Below are 22594 nucleotides of genomic sequence, written 5' to 3' on the forward strand. Positions count from 1 at the left end.
TCCTGGTTCTGGCAGAAAGCCAGCTCAATCTGTTGAGGCTCAATAGGATTCTGTGTTGGGCAAATTGCACAAAAAAAAAAACATCTAAAGTGTGAGAAGATTTTTAGACTTTTTCACATGCCTCTGAGGATCTCAAAATATCTCTGCAGGTTTGCCAGTTTTGGCAATGAGACAGGAGTGAGATTTTAAGGTGGCTGCAGTGAGACTGATGTGAGATTGTTGAAGGCCTGGTGGTTAGGGAAATGGGCTCGTAACCAGAAGGTTGCCGGATCGATCCCCAGAGCCGGTGCCCTTGAGGGCTGCCCACCGTTCCGGGCTTGTGTGCTCACTGCCCCCTAGTGTTCAACTAGTGTGTGTGTAAAATGTGGGTTAAATGCGGAAAAACATTGCGGAAAACAAATTCTCAGTAAAGTGATTCTGACACTGATACTGATTCTGCTGTGGAGTGAATTCTTAAGGTGGCCTTAGTGAGATTGTAAAGTGCCTAGAGACTGTTGACAGATGTTACTGTGGCTGAAGTAGGACTGAGAACACATCCAGGCCACTAGGTGTCAGTCAGTATAATGTCTGTTTGATGAGGTGAAGAAAAACCATTGGTGAATACAACTTATTGCTCCTCTAAACCCGATGAAGCTCTGGCTGTAACAAGTATACCCACTTAACCTGTTCTGAAAAACGTTCTGCACAGATCCACATAACATCATTTCTGCTTTATAAACATGTGTGGCCTCCAGGGCGATTGAACTACATTTCCTGATTTAATTAATCATTCTGTATTAGATCCGATGTATTGTTTATGAAGATCCCAGGCAGTTGGCAGTGCGTGCTTGACGGTTACCCTGAGGAGGAGGGCATTCGTTTTTAAAAGTGAAGTCGAGCTCTTAGCCGCTTCGTCCTCTGAGGTCCCCCTTGGTGTACATGCCTTAAGGTGTTCCTTCTTACATGTTCTTTAATTAGATCTGACTTGTAGTTCACTGAACTTTTTAGGTTTAGGATTCTGAAATTTGTGCTTCATTATAATTTGAGTTTCTGAGTTTGTTTATACATTTGAGACATCGAAATACAATCACAAATGTGTACAAAATTAAAAAGGTTAGGTTGCTGTGCAATTGCACGTGGATACGTATCCATTGTGAATTTAATATCATCTTTGATCATCAAACGTGTGTTTTCTGTGATTACAGAACGGTTCGTAAAGAGACAAGGAAAGGTGAAAAATCTCCTGGAGTATCACCAAGGCACAGATCATAGGAAGTTTGACTGACAGAGACTACCTCAACCAAAACACAACACATGCAGCAACAAATTCATTGCTGTTGGATTTGTTGGTGTGTTTATTAGTTTCACAAAAGCTTGGCTTTTCGGGGGTTTTGGTGATGAGCCACAAGATGAGTCTATATCCAGGAAAACTTTTGTTCTGCTAATGTAGGACAGTTGAGTCAGATTGTAATGGTGTTGTGCATCCTATGCCAGCGAGCTAGAGGAAGGTTACGTAGAAATATAATGAGAGGCGATAGAACAAGAGCAATATAGAGACAGCCTGTTCTTTTCTGTAGCAATCTTAGCTCATGGTTTTGTGTGTTTGCTTGTTCTTAAAGGCTCTCTCTGTCTCTCTCTCTCTCTCTCTCTCTCTCTCTATTTCTGTGTCGTACGAGCGAGAGTGTACATTCGTCTGTTTGTGTGTTTCGGCCAGAATGCAGCCCTGCGAGCAAAATAAAAAAAAGAATGGTAGCGGGAATGAGTGAGCAGGAGAGAGAGAGAGAGAGAGAGAGAAAGAGAGAGAGAGAGAAATTGGGTCAGCGATCTAAATACCAAGTACAATGTCAACGCCAAATTACACACTCCACTGACATCTCTCTCTCTCTCTCTTTTTTTTTTTTTCTCGCTGTGCCTCATTTTTCCTCATGATCTGCATCCACAAATTTCTCCTTTTCAGTTTCTGGGAATTAAACCTATTCCCTCCCTCTGAAATCCCAACTCTCTCCCCATTTCACTTCATAAAAATTGTCATTAGGCTGTTTTCTCCTGGGTTTAGCTTCCATGGCCAACTGGAACTGCTCTGACACTGTGCTGTTAACTTGTTTAGTGTGTGTGTGTGTGTGTGTGTGTGTGTTCTTGTGCAGAGTTTTGATCTGACAGTAACAACATGTTACAGCCATGGCTTAACCAACATAATGAATCAGTCATTCACATTCTTTCTCACAGATAAAATAAAAATATGAGCACAGTGAAGACCCTCAGTTCAGTATCAGCGCGGTACTGGAACCAGTCTTAAATGCTGTGCTATGTTAATGACTCCATTATAGTTGACTTTGCTATACTGCCTGGTCATCAAAGTACATCATTATCCATCATTATTCCAGGTTAGGTGCACCCTGTAGTTCTATAATTACAGATTACAGTCCATATTTGGTTCTGCACACTTTGTCAGTGATTGTTCACCTTGTTCTTCAGTGATCAGGACCACAGACTCACTATGATTTGGGTGGTGGGTCATTCTCAGCGCTGCAGTGACACTGACGTGGCGGTGGTGTGTTGGTACGAGTGGATTAGATACAGCAGTGCAGCTGGAGTTTTTAAACACTGTGTTCACCTATTGTCCAGTCTTTTGAACAGTTTGTGTCGGTCGTCTTCCTGTCATTTATCAGCGGACACTGGACATTGCTGAGTGGAACTTTAAGGTTGGTGGACTATTCTATGTTCTGCAGTAACACAGAGAGCCTTAAAAACTCTAGGAGCACTGCTGTGTCTGATCCACTCCTACCAGCGCAACACACACTAACACAGCACTGTCACTGCTGGACAACCTGTAAAGGGTTGTCAATACATGACTGAATTTTAGGAATACTTGTTTGTTGTGTTCTTATCCAACAAACAAGGAACAGAACCAAAAAAAGCCCATTACCAATTAGATGCTTCAGAGAAGTGTGGGAAAATAGGGGAAGGAATCTAGAGGTAACCTCACAAGCTCTGATTGGTGTATAAGTGATATGAGCCAATAGGAGGCAGTGATGGGTAAAAGGTGGGTGGAGTCAGCAGATCATCATGGAAGGTTTTGAACTTGAAGCAGAGCTTCTTTTGTCACATCTGTAGGGGAACACGTTGGATAATATGATCCAACAGCATGAAAGATGGATGAAAATCATCCCTATGTGTTTCTCTCTCTCTCTCTCTCACCTCTACCAGTGGTGTTGAGGAGAGACTCTGACAGAAGAGTGAGAACATGGAAAGCCTTTTATCTTCTATCCCAGCAGTCTATAGCTTTAGCTCTCCACTGGTTTAACTAATTCTCTCAGTCTCTGTTTCTGTCTCTCTCTCTCTCTCTCTTCTCTCTTTATCGTTACATACTTAGACCTGAAATGGTGTTACACTTGTTAGACAGGCCTATACTCATGAGGCTGGAGAATGTGTGAGGAGTCTGAAAGCTAACACGGTTGTAGCCTTTGTAATCCTTTAGGACTCTAAAACACCAGACACCTTCACAGCTCTCAGTCCACTGTGTTACAGCTCAGTCATCCTACTTTCTTGCAATGAAACAAAGCTAATATACAATACATGGTGAAGAATGTTTGGACACATTTAAACGGTGAATTCAGCTTTGTTAATGTGTCTTTGTGCTGACACATATTCATACAGTTGGTATTATCTCATTACATAAATTTATATTTAAACAATGAAACGGAAGCCATGCCAGATGCTAAGTGTTGATGAGAGGTGTATAATGCCCTGCTAGCATTGGACTCTGGAGCAGCGGAACTGCATTCTTTGTAGTGACGGAGTGCTCACCCCATCTGTGAGAGTGCCAGAACCAATCACCCAACACCAGTGCCTGGCCTCAGTAGTGATTTTGTGGTTAATAGGTCATAAAATCCTCACAGCAGTGTTTCAGCACAAGTTTAAAGCTTTGTTAGAGGAGTAGAAGCTGCTACTGCAGCAAAGAATTTACAAACGCTGTATTATTAACATACCAAAAGAAACTTTGGAGACTGTGTCTGCAAACCTTCAGCTGTACAGACACACTATCTGTAGTCCTCTGTTTTTCACAAGCTGAGCTTTATGCATCATTTAATCCTAGCACACACAGCAGGGGAAGAAAAAAATCCTCACTGCCAAATGAATTTGCACACTTGAGCAGGATGTGTGTGATACAGATCATTATGGAGATGTTGTATCTGTGCCGTCATTTACATTTTGTTTGTCGAACGCTGAAATGCACCCGCTTGGTCGGCTCCTCTGTAAATCGTGTTTGCAGGACCACCTCGGGGTTAAAGCCGACGCACAGGTGAAGCTGACACTTCTCAGAACACGTTCAACTCCCCCCTTCTCACTGTATTCTCCTTATTTCCGCATCTTCCCTCAGCCTGTCAAGTGGGCTTATATAAAGACATTGCATATTTACATTTGTGGCATTTGACAGACACATATTAATGGAGGTAGTCTAATGCAGCATTTGGCATCTTGCCTCGTTGGTAAAAGCACAGTGTTCATGGCCGAGCTGGTAATCAAACACGGGTCTGTTGTAAGATCAGATAATTGTTGTGGCGTTATCTGCTATGTTATGCTTGCAGCACTATAGTAACAGCAATAGTAGCAGATATGTAAATTAAGAAATACTGTGGTTGTAACCCTCTGTTGTAAGTTTATTTCCCTCATTTCGATACTTGTCTTTACTTCTCTAGCCTGTCAGGTTGGCTTCTATAAAGCCATTGCCGGTTCTGTCCCATGTTCTGAGTGTCCAGCTAACAGCAGGACCGGAGTGGAGGCTTCAGAATTGTGTGAGTGCCGCAGTGGGTTCTACCGAGCACCCAGAGACGCCAACAACACTGCCTGCACAGGTAAAGAGCCTAGAGTACATTCCTTTCATATTAATATTTAAATGTATGACATGTGGCAGACACTTATACAGCGATAGGCTAATATAGCATTTGGAGTCTGGCCCAAGGAGTCTTACTGGTAATATCATGGTGTTTGTTCCTGAGCTAGGAATTAAACCCCAAACTGTCATGGTGAACTCTGAGTTTTTGGGTAATGCTTTGTGTAGATAGTCTGCTTATAGACACTCTACAAACAGTTAAGAACAGACTTGAACAGACCTCAACAACATTTGATTTTTTTAATGTGTCTTTCAACACACATGTCAACTAAGAATGCAAAATATTTTAATATAAATGTCAGCAAAGTATCTGCAGAGTCTGTACAGTATATATCCACAACTGTTTAATTAAATGAAATTGTGGTGTCAACCAATTATCAGTCAGCATTCAACATAATGTCAACTAACTGTGAATTTAATCACAGAAACTTCTGCATGTGAAAATATGTTACCTTAAATACCCAGACAGGGCACTACAAGAAATTAGGCACAGCAAAACTTTTGGCAGTAAATAGAGCTGAAAGTGCTGCACAGATTGGCAACATCTTGACTAAACGACTGAACTGCATGGGTATACTCACAAAGCTGCATCTCGGATATTTGGATTTGCTCTGTGCCACAACTTGTTTTTAAACTGTCAGATGACGTGTATAATAAAAAATGTAATAAAAAAAATTGAAATCAGCTAGGGTGGCACAGTGCCGCAGGTAATGTCGCAGTCACACAGCTCCAGGGACCTGGAGGTTTTGGGTTTGAGTCCCGCTCAGGGTGACTGTCTGTGAAGAGTTGGTGTGTTCTCCCTGTGTCCGCGTTGGTTTTCTCCGGGTGCTCTGTTTTCCTCGACAGTCCAAAAATAAACGTTGGTAGGTGGATTGGCGACTCAAAAGTCTCCGTAGGTGTGAGTGTGTGTGTTGCCCTGTGAAGGACTGGCGCCCCGTCCAGGGTGTATTCCCGCCTTGCGCCCAATGATTCCAGGTAGGCTCTGGACCCACCGCGACCCTGAACTGGATAAGGGTTACAGATAATGAATGAATGAATGAAATCAACTAACCGTCAGCAGACATGTAAGTGATTCCCTGTTTGTATAGATTTGGGGTACGTAATGTCACACCTCATCATTTATTGAATATAACCTCTTCAACTTCTTCAACTTCAACTTCTTGCTGAAAATCTGCATATATCAATTGGACAAGAAAAACTCTGTAGACGATCTACTAAACAAACCTCGCGTACTACAGACCAGACCATCCAAATAATGTGAAAGATTAAATGGCCAAGTTTATAGTCTATAGAATATCTATTGAACATATACAACTATAGAACAGACTGTCCAAATAAAGTGTTGCTCAGTGGGGTTATACTATACACTATAGCCAATAGAAAATGAGTACAGCACTTCTTGGTCCTATTACAATAGCATACAGCTCTATTCATCATCTGTCATCATGTCGTATGTTTGCTGATAATTCAGAAGTCTCTATAAAGTAGTATTAGTATAAAGTGTTAATGGTTATACATCTGTCAGCAAGCTAAATTAGCATTAATATAAATACAAGTGGTGTATTAGTGAAAGCAGTGATTTGACCAGCTTTTTTAACTATTTGTGTTCCCCCAGGTCCCCCCTCTGCCCCAGTGTCTCTCTCTTGGGAGTATGAGAGCACAGAGGGTGGCGTATCTCTGCGCTGGAGGCCTCCACTGGACATGGGGGGCCGCAGTGAGGTGTGGTACAATGTGGTGTGTAGAATCTGCCCCTCTGCTACAAACATCCCCGCCAGCTCCTGCTCCTGGTGCGGAGAGACCGTCTCATACACGCCGTCTCAGACCGGCCTCAAACAGACCAAAATCACCCTCAACAACCTGCTCACCAGGGTCACTTACCTCATACAGGCAAGCATTACAGTACATAAACACACACCGAGCATGGTTTACTCAGAAACTCCCACACAAACTACATTACCCACAGAAGCCCCCACAGGCTGCATTACTCAGGAACACACACACACACACACACACAGCCTGTCTCAGTGTGTACAGTCCTGTGTATTTCTGTGCACATTCAGGTGTTTTCCAGCCCAAAAATTCAAAAGCACATCACGAGAGTGCATCTTCCCATTTGCTTTTTCCTCAAAGACAGCATCAAAGCTGAATTGTGCTAAGTATATGTCCCGTAGTTCTACATGGTTCAGAAGTACTGGGAAAGAGAGGTAATAACGGCTGAACGTTGCCAACTGCTTGATCCACAAAAATGCAAAACCACAAACCACAAGTGTGGACTTTGGGATAGGCCCACAGCACGGGAAACAGAGATGCTATAGCGGAGACAAGCTTGCGATGTTGAACTTAGCATCTGTTTACAAGGAAAGTCCCGTACTTAAATTAGAAGGGAGGATTGTTCGTCAGGTAAAAATGTTTTTAGAAGAAATATAATATCCTTCATTCATTCATTCATTATCTGTAAGCGCTTATCCAGTTCAGGGTCGCGGTGGGTCCAGATCCTACCTGGAATCATTGGGCACAAGGCAGGAATACACCCTGGAGGGGGGGGCAGTCCTTCACAGGGCAACACTGACACACATTCACACCTACGGACAGTTTTGAGTCACCAATCCACCTACCAACGTGTGTTTTTGGACTGTGGGAGGAAACCAGAGCACGCGGAGGAAACCCACGCAGACACAGGGAGAACACACAACACTCCTCACAGACAGTTACCCAGAGGAAACCCACGCAGACACAGAGAGAACACACCACACTCCTCACAGACAGTCACCTGGAGGAAACCCACGCAGACACTGAGAGAACACACCAAACTCCTCACAGACAGTCACCCGGAGCGGGAATCGAACCCACAACCTCCAGGCCCCTGGAGCTGTGTGACTGTGATACTACCTGCTGCGCCACCGTGCCGCCCTAAATATAATATCAATATTTCAAATTATACAATAATATAATTTAATAATATTTGATTAAATAAAATTGGTTCCCACATAATAATGTGTCCTGCATAATGCTAATGACACTAACCTCTTATCAAAGAGCACTCTCTGTGAGTCAGAAAGACAATAGAACACTTACTACCTTCAATATAATTGAAATATTTGTTACGTTTTCAAAAACGTATATTTTGTATATTTTATTACTAATATAATAAACATTATTTCTGCACTTGAAGAGGACAACACTTACAGGAAACGAATAAATGATTTCTGCAGATTTTTTCTCTATTACACTTCTTGGTCCTCCTGTGTACCACAGAGTTCAGCACTGACCCCTCTCACAGTGGACTGGTGTTCTTTGGTGTACTATTAAGAGAGAACACTGAAGTGTGATGTTCATTTACAAAGCCCATTTACAGAAACGACAAGACTCGTTTCTCTAGACAGTTAGATCTAGAGGTTATTCTATTTGTCTACAAGACTGGCTCCTTCTACCAATTGTGTTTTTAGCAAGGGCCCCAGAACATTGCTGTGTTTATTTACAAAAACCAGCTTTAATGTATTTCCAAGAATTAGATCACGGATGTGTGCAAGTACATCGGCAACATCTAGGTATTGATATGTGAGGCTTTGAGCTTGAAGTGGCTTGATTACTAATAAATCCACTAAACGGATACAGTAAAATGATCATTTTCATTAACACTGTAAGACATATGCGGCACGGTGGCGCAGTAGGTAGTGTCGCAGTCACACAGCTCCAGGGACCTGGAGGTTATGGGTTGGATTCCCGCTCCGGGTGACTGTCTGTGAGGAGTTTGGTGTGTTCTCCCCGTGTCTGTGTGGGTTTCCTCCGGGTGACTGTCTGTGAGGAGTGTAGTGTGTTCTCTCTGTGTCTGTGTGGGTTTCCTCTGGGTGACTGTCAGTGAAGAGTTTTGTGTTTTTTCCCCGTGTCTGTGTGGGTTTCCTCTGGGTGACTGCCAGTGAAGAATTTGGTGTGTTTTCCCTGTGTCTGCGTGGGTTTCCTCTGGGTGACTGTCTGTGAGGAGTGTGGTGTGTTCTCCCTGTGTCTGTGTGGGTTTCCTCCGGGTGCTCCGGTTTCCTCCCACAGTCCAAAAACACACGTTGGTAGGTGGATTGGCAACTCAAAAGTGACCGTAGGTATGAGTCTGTGAGTGAATGTGTGTGTGTGTGTGTGTCTGTGTTGCCCTGTGAAGGACTGGCGCCCCCTCCAGGGTGTGTTCCCGTCTTGCGCCCAATGATTCCAGGTAGGCTCTGGACCCACCGTGACCCAGAACTGGATAAGCACTTACAGATAGTGAATGAATGAATGTAAGACATATTATCATATGGAAAGACAGCATACAACTGAAACTAAAAACATCTTAGTTATGCAATGAAACAGGATGCACAAGGACAGTACGGGGCACAGCACAAGGGCTACATTCAGATATAACAAATACAGCTTTGTGTGTTTTATGATTTATAGTGTTGTTAATAATGTTGTTCGACAGGTTCAGGCAATGAACGAGGTGTCTGCCCTCAGTCCCTTCCCTCCACAGTTTGCTAGCATCAACTTCACCACCAGCCAATCAGGTGAGAGAGGAGGAGCTTGTGTTTTTTTCTGCATTTTTATTTATTTCAAACTCTTACTACCTCAACCCAGGTCTTTTTAACATGTATTGATTTTAAGACCCTTTATTAGTTCTGTCTGATGGACTCTGAATGTCTGGAGTGGTCTGCCACAAATATTTGCAAGGCATTTCAGACATAAAACATGACAAAAAAAAAAAAAAAAGCATGGTTATGCCCTACCACTGTAGCTGGCTTAAGGTACAGACAAAGATATGCACTGGTCAACCACAACATTATAATGACGATGTTTCTACACTCACTGTTCATTTTATGAGCTCTGCTGACCATAATGGTGCAGTTTGTAGCGCTACCATTACAGAGGGTAGTCCTTTTGTTGTGCTGCATACTTCTTCAAAGGTCACTGTCCTCACCGTGGACCGACACACAGCAGGTATGATTTGGGTGGTACCTCCTTCTCAAATCTGCAGTGACACTGTCTTGGTGGTTATGTATTCGTGTGGGTTGCACTGGGATGTATGGACACCGCAGGGCTTTTATGCGCTCAGTGCAGCTGATAAAATGCACAATAAATATAGAAACATGAAGGTCATTTCAATGTTCTGGGTCTGTGTGGACTCTCAAGAAAACTGCAAGCACAATGTGTCAACCCTTCAGGATTCAGAATGAGTTGTTATTATATATACCTACTATATAAGGAGTCTTTTTTATTATTATTTCATGAAATGTAACATTATTGGAGTCATATCAACATCAAAGAAATGCAGTGACTGAACAAATGTTTCAGACCAATGATTAAATAACGTTCATAAGTTGCAGTTAGTCTTCTCCTCTAAAGGTGCTGAGCTACAGGATAAATTAGGGGATTGAAAACTAGGTAAACAAACATGTGGGTTGACGTATAGGTATTGCTCCCACAAGTCTTTATTATTTTTGAACAGATCCTCAAGGCAAGACAAGTATGAGCTGCAGGCACAAACTTGTGTACAACTGATCTGAATGGATTTGTGTAATCAGAGAGGGCGTGTGTGTGTGTGTGTGTGTGTGTGTGTGTGTGTGTGTGTGTGTGTGTGTGTGTGTGTGTGTGTGTGTGTGTGTGTGTGTGTGTGTGTGTGTGTGTGTGTGTGTGTGTGTGTGTGTGTGTTTGCTTGCACTGGGCGTGGACATGTGACAGTGAGTCAGCTCGTCATCTTCTGCTTCCTTTATTCTCTTTATTTTTGTCTCTTGTCCTAGAAAAAGGTTTAGGTGTTGTCACTGAGTTCACTGATTTTTTTCAGCACATCTGGAGTGTGAGTGTGTGTTTCTATGCCTGTCTGTTCTCTGTCTGTTGTCTGCCATCAGTGTTTCTTCCTCCCTCTTCTCTCTCTCTCTCTCTCTCTCTCTCTCTCTCTCTCTCTCATCATTTCCCCTCCTTGGCTTTCTGGACTCAGGTGGCTTTGGGTCACGATACCCTGTCAGCTCACATAATGGTCAATGGTCAAAAGCAGAAAGAGAAGAGAGGGAGAAAGAGAGCGAGCGAGAGGTTAATCAATGTGGCAGTCCGCAGAAACTTTGAGAACAAAAGACTAAAGTCTAAACGCCCCCCTACACACAGTCACAGACACACACACACACACACACACACAGTGAAACACACACGGATTCTATGTCTGTCGTCCTCTCTTTCAGTCTTGCCCTACACTGATCTCCCTCTATAGCCCTGCTGCCTTTCTTTACGCTTGACTACAGCTAGAGTTGGGAAATGATATCCACAATAGTGGTCTGCAGCATATTACATTAGCATTAAATCTTTTAGAAGCTCAGCTAAAATGTACATTTGAAGTCAGATTATAAAATAGTACATTTATGGTCGTGAAAAGTTTAGTTTCTTGTTTTAGGGCCAACTTTCATGTATTTTTTCATGGCCTTAAAATCAAAGTGGTGATTTTAGGGTTCTGAAAATCACCGGTTCCTTCAGGTGGGTCCTGACTCTTGTTGCTGGGTTATGGATTTGAATGGCCATTTTGAATGCCTGCAGGCTTATGTGATACACTAATGAAGTTTTGGCCTCATACTTTGACATGAATTATGTCGATGCCCCCTTGTGGCCACTGCAATGACAATACCGATGTGTCTCTTTCTCTTCCTTTCTCTCCTCTCCACATCTCTCTCTCTCTTCTTCTTTCTGTCCTCCTATTTCTCTTGACCTTTGTCCCTCTGCCTCTCAATGTATACATATTTCTCTTTTTTCTATCCACTCTCTCTCTCTTTCCCTAAACATGTCAGTACCCTCCGAGGTTCCTATGCTGCATCAGTTGAGCAGAGCTTCAGACTCCATCACTCTATCGTGGCCTCAGCCCGATCGGCCGAATGGGGAAATCCTGGAATATCAGCTCAGATACTATGACAAGGTCAGCACCATTCACCACTCACCGCACTGATCATTACAGCACGGTTCAGAGCAAAAGGGACGCAAAACAACACGACGGCTTATTTAGGGTGGTTTGATATGGATCAAACTTACCAGGTCCTGATATGAGAGCCAGTACCAAATATCTCTGTATTGTCTCCTGGACATTACTCAGATCAAATTGAGAGACTGTGGAGAATTATTTATATTCTGCTCAGGTAACTCCGTGTCTCCTCACGAGCATTAGTGTAGATCTCAGTAATGTCTCACACTGTGCTCAGATTTACATGAGCTAATGCCACTTATATTTATCTGCAACTGAATTAAGACTAAGACTCATTTAAGAATAAGAACATTCTCCGTTCTGATGTCTCCTTGTATTCTAACGCCAATTCCGAAAAGCGAAATGTTGTTTTGCAAGATATTTATAGTCAAATATTAATAAAATATTCAGTTGCTTTAGCTTAAAGATATGTTTATGTTTATGCTGCATTGTCATGTTTTATGTATAAGTCAATGCTAATGTGACATTATAAAGTGGGTTGTTGCTGCGCTGCAGGGTTCTGACGAGAACAGTGCGATGAGTGTGTTTAGCGAGACCAACACAGTGACGGTGAGCACTTTGATCCCGGGATCGATTTACGCTTTCCAGATCCGTGCTCGAAACGAGAGAGGCTTTGGCCCCTACAGCCACACCATCTACTTCAGCACTCTCGCTATGGGTAAGCGGTGTTCCTCCAGATAACTCCCTTCATCAAAGCTAATATCACGATGGAGGAAAAATACTTCATGCTCTGTATCACACTATATGATCAGTTATGTTGTGGACAACAGCTCATTCCAGATTACTTTTGAAATGAAGGGGTTTCAGGCTTCTACTCTCCTAAGAATATTTTATACTAGACGTTGGATTATTTCTGTGAGAATCTGATTTGACCACAAGAGCATTAGTGGATTAATTAGAGGGGATTTATACCCCTCTAGTCTTTCATGCTGATACATAAGGTGTCAAATTGATTAACTTACCGAAGCTGAATACACTCCATAGAAGGAGCGTCCACAAACTTTAGGTAATTATTTGTATATCAGTAATTCAAATTTTTTGGCCAAATGTCAGCTGTACATTATTCTCCCTCATGTCACTGATGTCACAATGATGTAAATTTGATTTCTAGCCAGGCACCTTCCAGGGCTCTCAGCTGGGAACAGGAACTACCCTAGAATTTATAAATTTTTTTAGATACAGAGAACAGTAGCACCATAATGTGATAAATAGCACTCCTTGTGGTATGTGATTAACTGAGTTACAACCAATTCTCTTAGGTACTTTGCATCTAAAATACATATTTTGATTAACTGTAAAGGTACAGGCCCCCAGTTTTTACAATATGATGTCTTGGAGTCAGGAATCGTCCTTATTTTGTCTGTGTGTCCCTGTAGAGGAGCAGTCGAGGAGAATTCAGAACCGCCTCCCGCTTCTAGTCGGCTCCGTGATGGGTGGAGCTGCTTTTCTGCTAGTGGTCGCAGCCATTATTATTGTGTTTGTCTTCAGGAGGTAAATGTACTCTTCAATTTGTAACATACCACATTATACATAATACATTAACATTAATTTCGATGGGGGCAGCACGGTGGCGCAGAAGGTAGTGTCAAAGTCACACAACTCCAGGCACCTGCAGGTTGTGTGTTCGAGTCCTGCTCTGGGTGACTGTCTGTGAGGAGTGTAGTGTGCTCTCCCTGTGTCTGCGTGGGTTTCCTCCGGGTGACTGTCTATGAGGAGTGTGGTGTGTTCTCCCTGTGTCTGCGTGGGTTTCCTCCGGGTGACTGTCTATGAGGAGTGTGGTGTGTTCTCCCTGTGTCTGCGTGGGTTTCCTCCGGGTGACTGTCTGTGAGGAGTGTGGTGTGTTCTCCCTGTGTCTGCGTGGGTTTCCTCCAGGTGCTCCGGTTTCCCCCCATGGTCCAAAAACACACATTGGTAGGTGGATTGGCGATTCAAAAGTGTCTATAGGTGTGAGTGAATGTGTGAGTGTATTTCTCCTTGTGAAGGACTGGTACACTCTGCAAGGTGTATTCCCGCCTTGCGTCCAGTGATTCCAGGTAGGCTCTGGACCCACCGTGACCCTGAACTGGAGAACTGTATATTCTTCTTTCTGTTGCACATACATTTAGCATTGTGTCACATGCAACCAAATTTCTTATCAATGCTTTTCTATAGAGATTATATAACCTGTGAAGTAATGGGCACACCTTGACATAGTTGAGTTCATGTTTGGCTTGTCTAGATACTGGACATAAAGTGGTGGGTTCCCAGGCAGGGATTAAGCCTGGTCTATATCCACCTTTCAATGCAAAAATAACAATTCAAAGTCCGGTGTAGTTCAGGACTAGGCTTAATACCTGTCAGAGAAACCAACCCATAGCGTTCAAACTCTATACATACAGCATGAAATTGTAATACATTCATTCATTCATTATCTGTAACCGCTTATCCAATTCAGGATCGCGGTGGGTTCAGAGCCTACCTGGAATCATTGGGCACAAGGCGGGGAATACACCCTGGAGGGGGCGCCAGTCCTTCACAGGGCAACACAGACACACACACATTCACTCACACACTCGGACACTTTGGAGTCACCAATCTATCTACCAACGTGTGTTTTTGGACCATGGGAGGAAACCGGAGCACCAGGAGAAAATCCATGCGGACACGAGGAGAACACACCAACTCCTCACAGACAGTCACCCGGAGCGAGAATCAAACCCACAACCTCCAGGTCCCTGGAGCTGTGTGACTGCGACACTACCTGTTGTGCCACCGTGCTGCCCACTTGTAATACAAAGATTCGTAAATAATAATGTGATGTGTTTTTAGAGATGTTAGGTATGTACTAATATCTACTAATAAAAAGACATACCTATAAGTAGTTCCTATTTGAATATGACAAACTGAACTTCTCCCTATTTTCCCCCTCCTCCAGTAAAAGGAGAGAAAGCCATTACAGTGACAGACTTCAAAGGTACATCAGCAACCGAGGTGAGCATATATTTGTGTGTAAATGCACACTATAATACAGGGTTACACTGTTTGAAGTGTATTGTTGCCCTGTGGTCTCTACAGCTGTAGAATTAGTTGACGTGGCTGAATAAGCCTTTTTTCATCTATAATGCAGAGCACACCTTAGAAGGCAGTTTCTGTACAGAACATTTACCCCTGGGACATAAGAGAAAAAGCAGTTTGATGCTGTCTAGCAGTGGATGACACCACTGTCCTCCACATGGGAGAATAATGTTTGATTCCCAGCTAAGGCAGGAACATTACGCTGCACCAGTAAGAGTGCTTGGGCTAGACTCTTAACACTGTATTTGCATACATCTGTAACATTATTGAAACTGATAGTTGCTCTAGATAAATATGTTTGCCAAATGCCATGTAAATGTTGCAAATGTACAACATCGGTGACATATATATTAATAAGTGTCAAAACACAGTTATATTTTGTATTTTAATAGTTTCCTACTAAAATATAATTGTCACCAGATTGAATCATTGAGAGGCCACGTATTTAAAGTCCTGGCATTGTTTAAGTTTATATTTTAAATCATTGTGCTCAGCTTTTGATGTTATATGAGGATGTCTATATTAGCATATCAGAACAATTGTAGAGTAATGCATAATAATTAGTGGATAAACCCTTTCAAAGAACTCTTCAAAAAGAGTTCTCCAGATTCACTATATTCCACAGGGAAGACTCTTACTAAAGACAAATGTAAGAGTGTAGAACTGTTTTCCTGGAGTGTGCATAAGGAGTGTTTGTTCTGTTGCGTGCTATAGAAGCAGAGGTCAGATAATTTAGCACAGCCTCAGGAGGGAGAAAGCAGGGCACTGTCATATTGGTCTTCAGCCGGACTCATGATGGGCCACTCTTGTTTACCTGTGACATCATTAACAAGCATGTTGTTCTTTCTTTAGCTGGGGTGAAGTATTACGTGGACCCTTCTACCTACGAAGATCCAAGCGAAGCTGTCAAGGAATTTGCCCGAGAAATCGATCCTGCTCACCTCAAGATCGAGGAAGTCATTGGAGCTGGTGTGTTACAAAAATTCATTCATTCATTTATCCAGTTCAGGGTCACGGTGGGTTCCAGAGCCTACCTGGAATCATAGGGCGCAAGGCAGGAATACACCCTGGAAGGGGTGCCAGTCCTTCACAGGGCAACACACACACATTCACACCTACGGACACCTTTGAGTCACCAATCCACCTACCAACGTGTGTTTTTGGACTGTGGGAGGAAACTGGAGGAAACCCACGCAGACACAGGAAGAACACACCACACTCTTCACAGACAGTCACCCGGAGGAAACCCACACAGACACAGGGAGAACACACCACACTCCTCACAGACAGTCACCCGGAGGAAACCCACGCGGACACAGGAAGAACACACCACACTCCTCACAGACAGTCACCCGGAGGAAACCCACGTGGACACAGGGAGAACACACCACACTCCTCACAGACAGTCACCCAGAGGAAACCCACGCAGACACAGGGAGAACACACCAACTCCTCTTAGACATCAGGCACAGTGTAAATCAGAATGGTTAATTTTTCTGAGTTTTCTGAGTTTTTTTCTGAGTTTTTCTGAGTTTTCTGACTTACGCAGCTTACAAACATAGACTTTTTTCAGTTTGGTCAGTTTGGGTTGGTAGCCTCCAAGTGCATGCGCAGTAAAATATGAATGTTTAGTTATTGGTCCCTTTAAGCTGTTAGCCACTATATATAAGATTGCTGACAAATGCCGTAAGCATAGATGACCATTTATATTTTAATCAACATTTAAAGATATTTGATTTCGTTTGCCAATGAGAGACAAGACAAATAAAACAAGATGCATTACAAAAACACATTCATCCATGAGCATGTATTCATGTGAGCTTTTGAAATCACATCTCATCGCCTATTGTATAAACCTATGCGATGTACAAATAAATATACAACGTCTGAGGTGAAATGGGCTCGCCGGGGACAAACCTGTGATTAATGGGGAGAGGGAAGAGGTGTTGAAATGGCAAAAATGAAAAACAAAACTGACATTTCCAACAAGACAGAAATTCAAATACATACAGACGAAAAGCAAACATGAGGAAAATGGGCAGAAATGTCACTGACATCATGATTCATATTCACATTCATAACGCTGACCCAATTTCTCTCTCACTTTTCTCTCAGAAATGGTTTTAGATTTAAGCAATTTTCATCTGCAGCTAGAAGTGTCTGTCTATCATCTGTGTCATCTGCTCTCCATTTTTATTTATTTCTTTTTTGCATAAAGACACAGATTTTGTTTGCCTCTCTGATAATTTCTGTCTGCCTCTAGTCTCTTTGTCTGTCTGTCTATCTGTCTGTCTGTCTTTCTATCTATCTATCAATCTGTATCTGTCTGTCTGTCTAACTGTCTATCTATATATCTCTGTTTATCTATCTATCTATCTATATATATATTTATCTGTCTATCTATATATCTGTCTGTCTATCTATCTATCTATCTATCTATCTGTCTGTCTATCTTTCTATCTATCAATCTGTATCTGTCTGTCTGTCTGTCTATCTATCTATATATATATATATATGTCTGTCTGTCTGTCTGTCTGTCTGTCTGTCTGTCTGTCTGTCTGTTTGTCTGTCTGTTTCTCAATTAAAATAGCTTACTGTATTTGAATTGAATTCTTATAGTTCAGCCAAAGATATGAATGCAAGTTTTAATGATTAGCACTAACACTGGTGGTATGGAGGACGTTACGTGCATGAACTGGTTTGTTCTGGATTCTTCATCTTGCACTTTATAGGAATATGTAGTGTTAATCTTATTTGTTTGCATATTTGCTGTTATATAATCTTGCCCTCGGATTAAGACATTATCTCTCATTTCTCTCTCTCTCTCTCTAGCTCAGTTTGGGGAGGTATCTAGAGGTCGTTACAGAGCTCTTGGTCGTAAGGAGGTGCTGGTTGCAGTGAAGACTCTTCGTTGGGGCGTGACAGAAAGAGAGAGGGGTGTCTTCCTTAGTGAGGCAGGGGTCCTGGGGCAATTCGACCACCCCAATGTGTTGAAGCTTGAGGGTGTGATCACACACACTCCTCCAGAGCGCATCATCACTGAGTTTATGGAGAACGGCCCCCTGGACGCCTTCCTCAGGGTAAGATAGATGACTATATAAATCCAATGCCTGCTTCTCTCTGCCTCTCTCTCTCTTTCTCTCACAATAGCAGTGATAAGTCGAGTACCAGGTGACAGTTAATGATACTCTGCAGTAATATTAGTGTATTGCGTGTATTTTCAGGAGAACGAGGATCAGTTCAGTGTTCTGCAGCTGGTGGGGATGGTGAGGGGAGTCGGAGCTGGAATGCGGTATCTCTCAGAGAGAAATTTCGTCCACCGTGACCTGGCAGCTCGTAACGTCCTGGTTAACTCTAATTTGGTCTGTAAAGTCTCTGACTTTGGCCTGTCTCGCCTCATGAGGGGCCTCGACCACAACATGCCCACCTATACTGCCTCACTGGTGTGTTATGGGAAAGTGATTTCGTAAAATACTGCATGTCTAAAAGTAGTTTCACAAGAAACTAACGTTTGCTATTTTTGCTACTGTATTGCTTTTTAAACCTCACTCATTCGTCCTCTCTCTCTGTTTCTCTCTCTCTCTCACACACTCTCTCTCTCTCTCATGCTCTCTTTTTCTCTCTCTCTCTCTCTCTCAGGGCAGTAAGATTCCTGTGAGGTGGACGGCCCCAGAGGCTTTTCAGCATCGCAAGTTCAGCTCCGCCAGTGATGTCTGGAGCTTTGGGATCCTGATGTGGGAAGTGATGTCATATGGAGAGCGCCCATACTGGGACATGAGCAACCAGGAGGTATGTTTGAGGAAACGAATGATGAAATCTCACATTTCACAATTTAATTTCCTTTTTTTTTTTAAACTTGTTTTTCTGAAAATGAAACTTTTTGAATGTAAACAGCCAAGATTAGTAACAAATGTTTATTCTGTCTTTTGGAACATTTCTATTGATCAGACACAGTTTAAACTGCAGTTATCTGAACAGCATTAACAAGGGTTTAATGAGCAAATCTGATTTATTAACTGTGCCCTCGTGCATTAAAAAGTGGAAGTGTTGGTCTTGTCTGGAACTAATTTTATAGAGTTACTTAACAGTTCGGCCAAACTGTTACGTGGTGTGGATTTTCATGTAGACGGAAGATACCAAAGTCTATTTACAGTGTGTGTGTGTGTGTTGGCGATGAGGCTAGAGATGACCTCTATAGGTGAGTGTGTGTGTGTGTGTGTGTGATTAAGGCAGCTGTCGTCTTTTCTGTTCTCTCTCTCTCTCTCTCTCTCTCTCGCTCTTTCTCTGTGTGTGTGTGTGTGTGTGTGTGTGAGTGTGAGGCCTTTGAGCTACTTAATGTCACCGAGTGGCTCAAGTCAAAGGAAACACTGCAGAAACTTCATGATTCATATTAAATGTGCCTTTATTTTTAAGAAGACTGCGGCATTGCGTTTACCTCTCTGTGTGTTATTGTTTGTGTGAATTGAAAATCCATATTTATGTGTCTGTGGGCATCTGGTCAGAATCAGATTTCACAACATCAGCTCAATCCATTATGCAACCCCAACACTTCTTTGCAATTATGTAGTTAACACAGACACGAGGACATGGAATGTGTGCAGACATTTTAATCAGGTTTAACTCTGGCTAAATTATAGAAATATTTCATTTTTGTAGATATTTTATAAAATATCTTTCTCCATGCCTTCTCACTAATCTGCGTTATTAACATACTGTACTGTGTGCCACATTTTTCCTGCTTGTATCAGGGTTCAAACTGGGGACGTTACAGTCCCAGGCCCACCTCTCTTACCTTAATTTAGTAATTTGAAAATTGACCCTTTTAAATTTTGATACAAAAATATTATAAGAAATATTTCCCCTGTTTCTCTCTCGATAGGTGATGAAGGCAGTAGTAGATCAGTATCGTCTCCCGGCTCCGAGTGGCTGTCCTCCTGCTCTCCATGCTTTAATGCTGCAGTGTTGGCAGGCAGACAGACAAGATCGTCCTGGGTTCGACTCCATGCTCTCGTCACTGGATCGACTGATAAGACACCCAGCCTCACTCAAAGCCGAACAAGCTCGGTAAGAAATAACTCATAGAAAAGCACGTTGCAACTCCATTCAGACTGAGAGCTGTAATGTGGTTATACACCTCTTGTGTAGGGCTACAGTATTAGGCATATAATATTAGCCATATAATAATATTAATATAATATTAATACTATCTGGGGCAAGTTGAAAGGTTTGTTTAACTGTGAGTTTAGCTGAGATCAACACTTAAAAACAAACCATCGGCAGTATAATTAACAGAATACTTGATTACCCACATAATTGATAGTGACACCACTATCAGGATTTTGTATCTAACTAACTTCATACTTCTTACCTCTAACACCATATACGCCCTTGTACCTAAGCCCAACCCAGCCCCTGCTGAGCCCCACCCCTACAGATTTATCAACAGTAACCACAGTCAGTGAGTGGCTGTCTGCGCTGAGGATGGATCGCTACAGGGACGAGTTTGAGAGAGCGCAGCTGCTCAGCCTGGAGAGAGTCAGCTTACTCACTATGGAGTAAGTGTCCTTAAGTGGTGGGTTAGCAACCCTTTAGCAACCCCCTGGATACCATAGAAACTGCCTAGAAATACCCTAGAAACCATCTGGGATACCACTGCGGCCACCTAGAAACACTGTAGCGTTGTGTCTGAAACTGTTACCTACTCATCACTATATAGTGCACTAGTTTGGAGTACTGTTCGCAAACAGTGTACATTTTTCAGGGCACAAAATATCCCACAATGCACCGTGAAAATATAGTGTACAGCCCATGCACATTAGTGGATAGTGGATAACCATAATCCAATGCGCAGTTCGGTAAAACTAGCATGACAACTACCAAAACCATAGTAACGCTCACATCACCACGAGATTCTACAACAGCCACATTGCAACTAACAGGTAACACCCTAGTAAACATCTTGGGTACAAAGCAACCAACTTGCAACTCCTTGGCAACCACATAAAATACCATAGCATCAACCTAACAGCACCTGAGCAGCCATTTAGCAACAACCTAAGAACGCCGTAGTAAAATTCTTAAAAAACTGCTTTAGCTCTGTTATTGTTTGCATTTTCTTCAGGAAATGCATCCTTTTAGCAGATCTAACGTTCTGTGTTGTCTTTGCTCTCCTTCATCCATTTTGGAGGGGAGCTAAAGCAACACAGAGCAAGAACATACAAAATAAAGTATTGACCAGTTCACAGCACCACCTTGTGACAGAGTAAAGCTGCTTAGAAAAAAACACTGAAAGCACAACTTCAAATTTTGGATGGAAAAGCAGCCCAATAAATAAATAAATATGCAAAAAATGTACTGTTGACATATTTGGCATCCCTGTAAGTAAGGTTGCAAGTACATGGTCAAGGTAATTAAGGTACTTTTAAGTAATTTCCTAGCGTTGATTAATTCGATCTTTCATTGTTATTATTATTATTGTTGTTGTTACTGCCTTCTTATTCCACCCACACTTCTCTCTCCCACTATTTCTGTTACTTTCTCAGGGATGTGCAGGCGCTAGGTGTGAACCTCTTGGGTCATCAGAGGAAGATAGTAAATGCAGCTCAGCAGCTCAGGACTCACCTCACTCAGGGACAGGTGGAGGTTTAACCCCTGCCCTTTATTTTGGACACTACAGAGCTCAGGCCTACAGTCCAGAGCCCAGTCCAGCCTACTCTGGAGCACACTGCACACTCAGAGGAAGAGGATAAGAGTATTACTTTGGATTATTTATTTTTCTTCGTTTGCAGATCCACACATCCTCCTCCGTTGTTTACGCCGTTGTTTACTTGTTAAACTCCTGCCTTTTTCAACCTGATCTATATCTGCTGCATCTGTAATATAGTGTTGGTTATAGACAAGAGTTTGTTCTAAAACTGACCCAAAAATCACCTATAATGGAAACTAATGAACAGCTGCTGAAGTCTGTGAATAAACTTTTGACCTTTGATCTAACTTTACAACACTGGAGAAACACAGTATAAAGTGTCTGGTCAAAAGTTTGTGGATGTCACTCCACAGAATGCAGTTCCCTTGCTTCTCATCCCAATGCTGGGGGACTTTATATTTGAGCTTATCATATGCTTATGTGCACTTGCTTTAGAGAATATTATGTTGCTGTTATTTAGCTGTGGGTGCATAATTGAGCATCTGTGTCCACAATGGGTGAACCTTAAAGGCTAAGCACCACTTAATGGACCTCCATGAATATTTCATATTATTTTAGTTACTGACAGATATAAGTGTGAATTAAAATGAAAATAGCAGCTTAATTTCCTTTAAAACTGACAATTTTATTAAATTGACGGAAAAACCCGAGCTCGCTACGGAAATTCTCGAACGCAACCGTGACGTCACTGGTGGACAACAGCTGAACAACGGCATGGTAAAACACCGTTATGACTGACTGTTATGACAGTATCTAGCTAAATAACCAACATTATTCATGACAATAGCCTAGCAATAAGCTAAACTCAAATGTAGAGGTACCGTTATTCTTGTAAATGTGATCGAAGTCGAACTCGAACTCATCCGACACTATAAACCTCCGTAATGCAGCTACGTAGCCGAGTATAATCTGAGACACCGAGTTTAGCGAGTCAAGCTAACGTTAACTAACACCAACTAAAACAGGCGAAGTGAGTGTCCTT

At 42.4% G+C, this 22594-nt stretch overlaps 1 protein-coding gene across 1 annotated transcript in view; it reads left to right on the forward strand.

The window, feature by feature from the left end:
* The window catches only part of ephb6 (eph receptor B6), a 48928-nt gene extending 26552 nt beyond the window's left edge, over positions 1-22376 (forward strand). Inside the window, exons 6-19 of the mRNA XM_066682329.1 lie at positions 4680-4835; positions 6489-6760; positions 9321-9402; positions 11665-11789; positions 12348-12510; positions 13229-13343; positions 14767-14822; positions 15759-15875; positions 17739-17986; positions 18131-18349; positions 18546-18695; positions 19786-19970; positions 20306-20461; positions 21449-22376. Of these exons, the coding sequence (XP_066538426.1) occupies positions 4680-4835; positions 6489-6760; positions 9321-9402; positions 11665-11789; positions 12348-12510; positions 13229-13343; positions 14767-14822; positions 15759-15875; positions 17739-17986; positions 18131-18349; positions 18546-18695; positions 19786-19970; positions 20306-20461; positions 21449-21554 (2150 nt within the window). The 3' untranslated portion in view covers positions 21555-22376. The remainder of the gene's footprint in view (positions 1-4679; positions 4836-6488; positions 6761-9320; positions 9403-11664; positions 11790-12347; positions 12511-13228; positions 13344-14766; positions 14823-15758; positions 15876-17738; positions 17987-18130; positions 18350-18545; positions 18696-19785; positions 19971-20305; positions 20462-21448) is intronic.
* Positions 22377-22594: the final 218 nt, after the last annotated feature.

The sequence above is a fragment of the Hoplias malabaricus genome, chromosome 10, assembly GCF_029633855.1.
Source record: "Hoplias malabaricus isolate fHopMal1 chromosome 10, fHopMal1.hap1, whole genome shotgun sequence".
In the NCBI taxonomy this organism is placed as follows: Eukaryota; Metazoa; Chordata; class Actinopteri; order Characiformes; family Erythrinidae; genus Hoplias; species Hoplias malabaricus.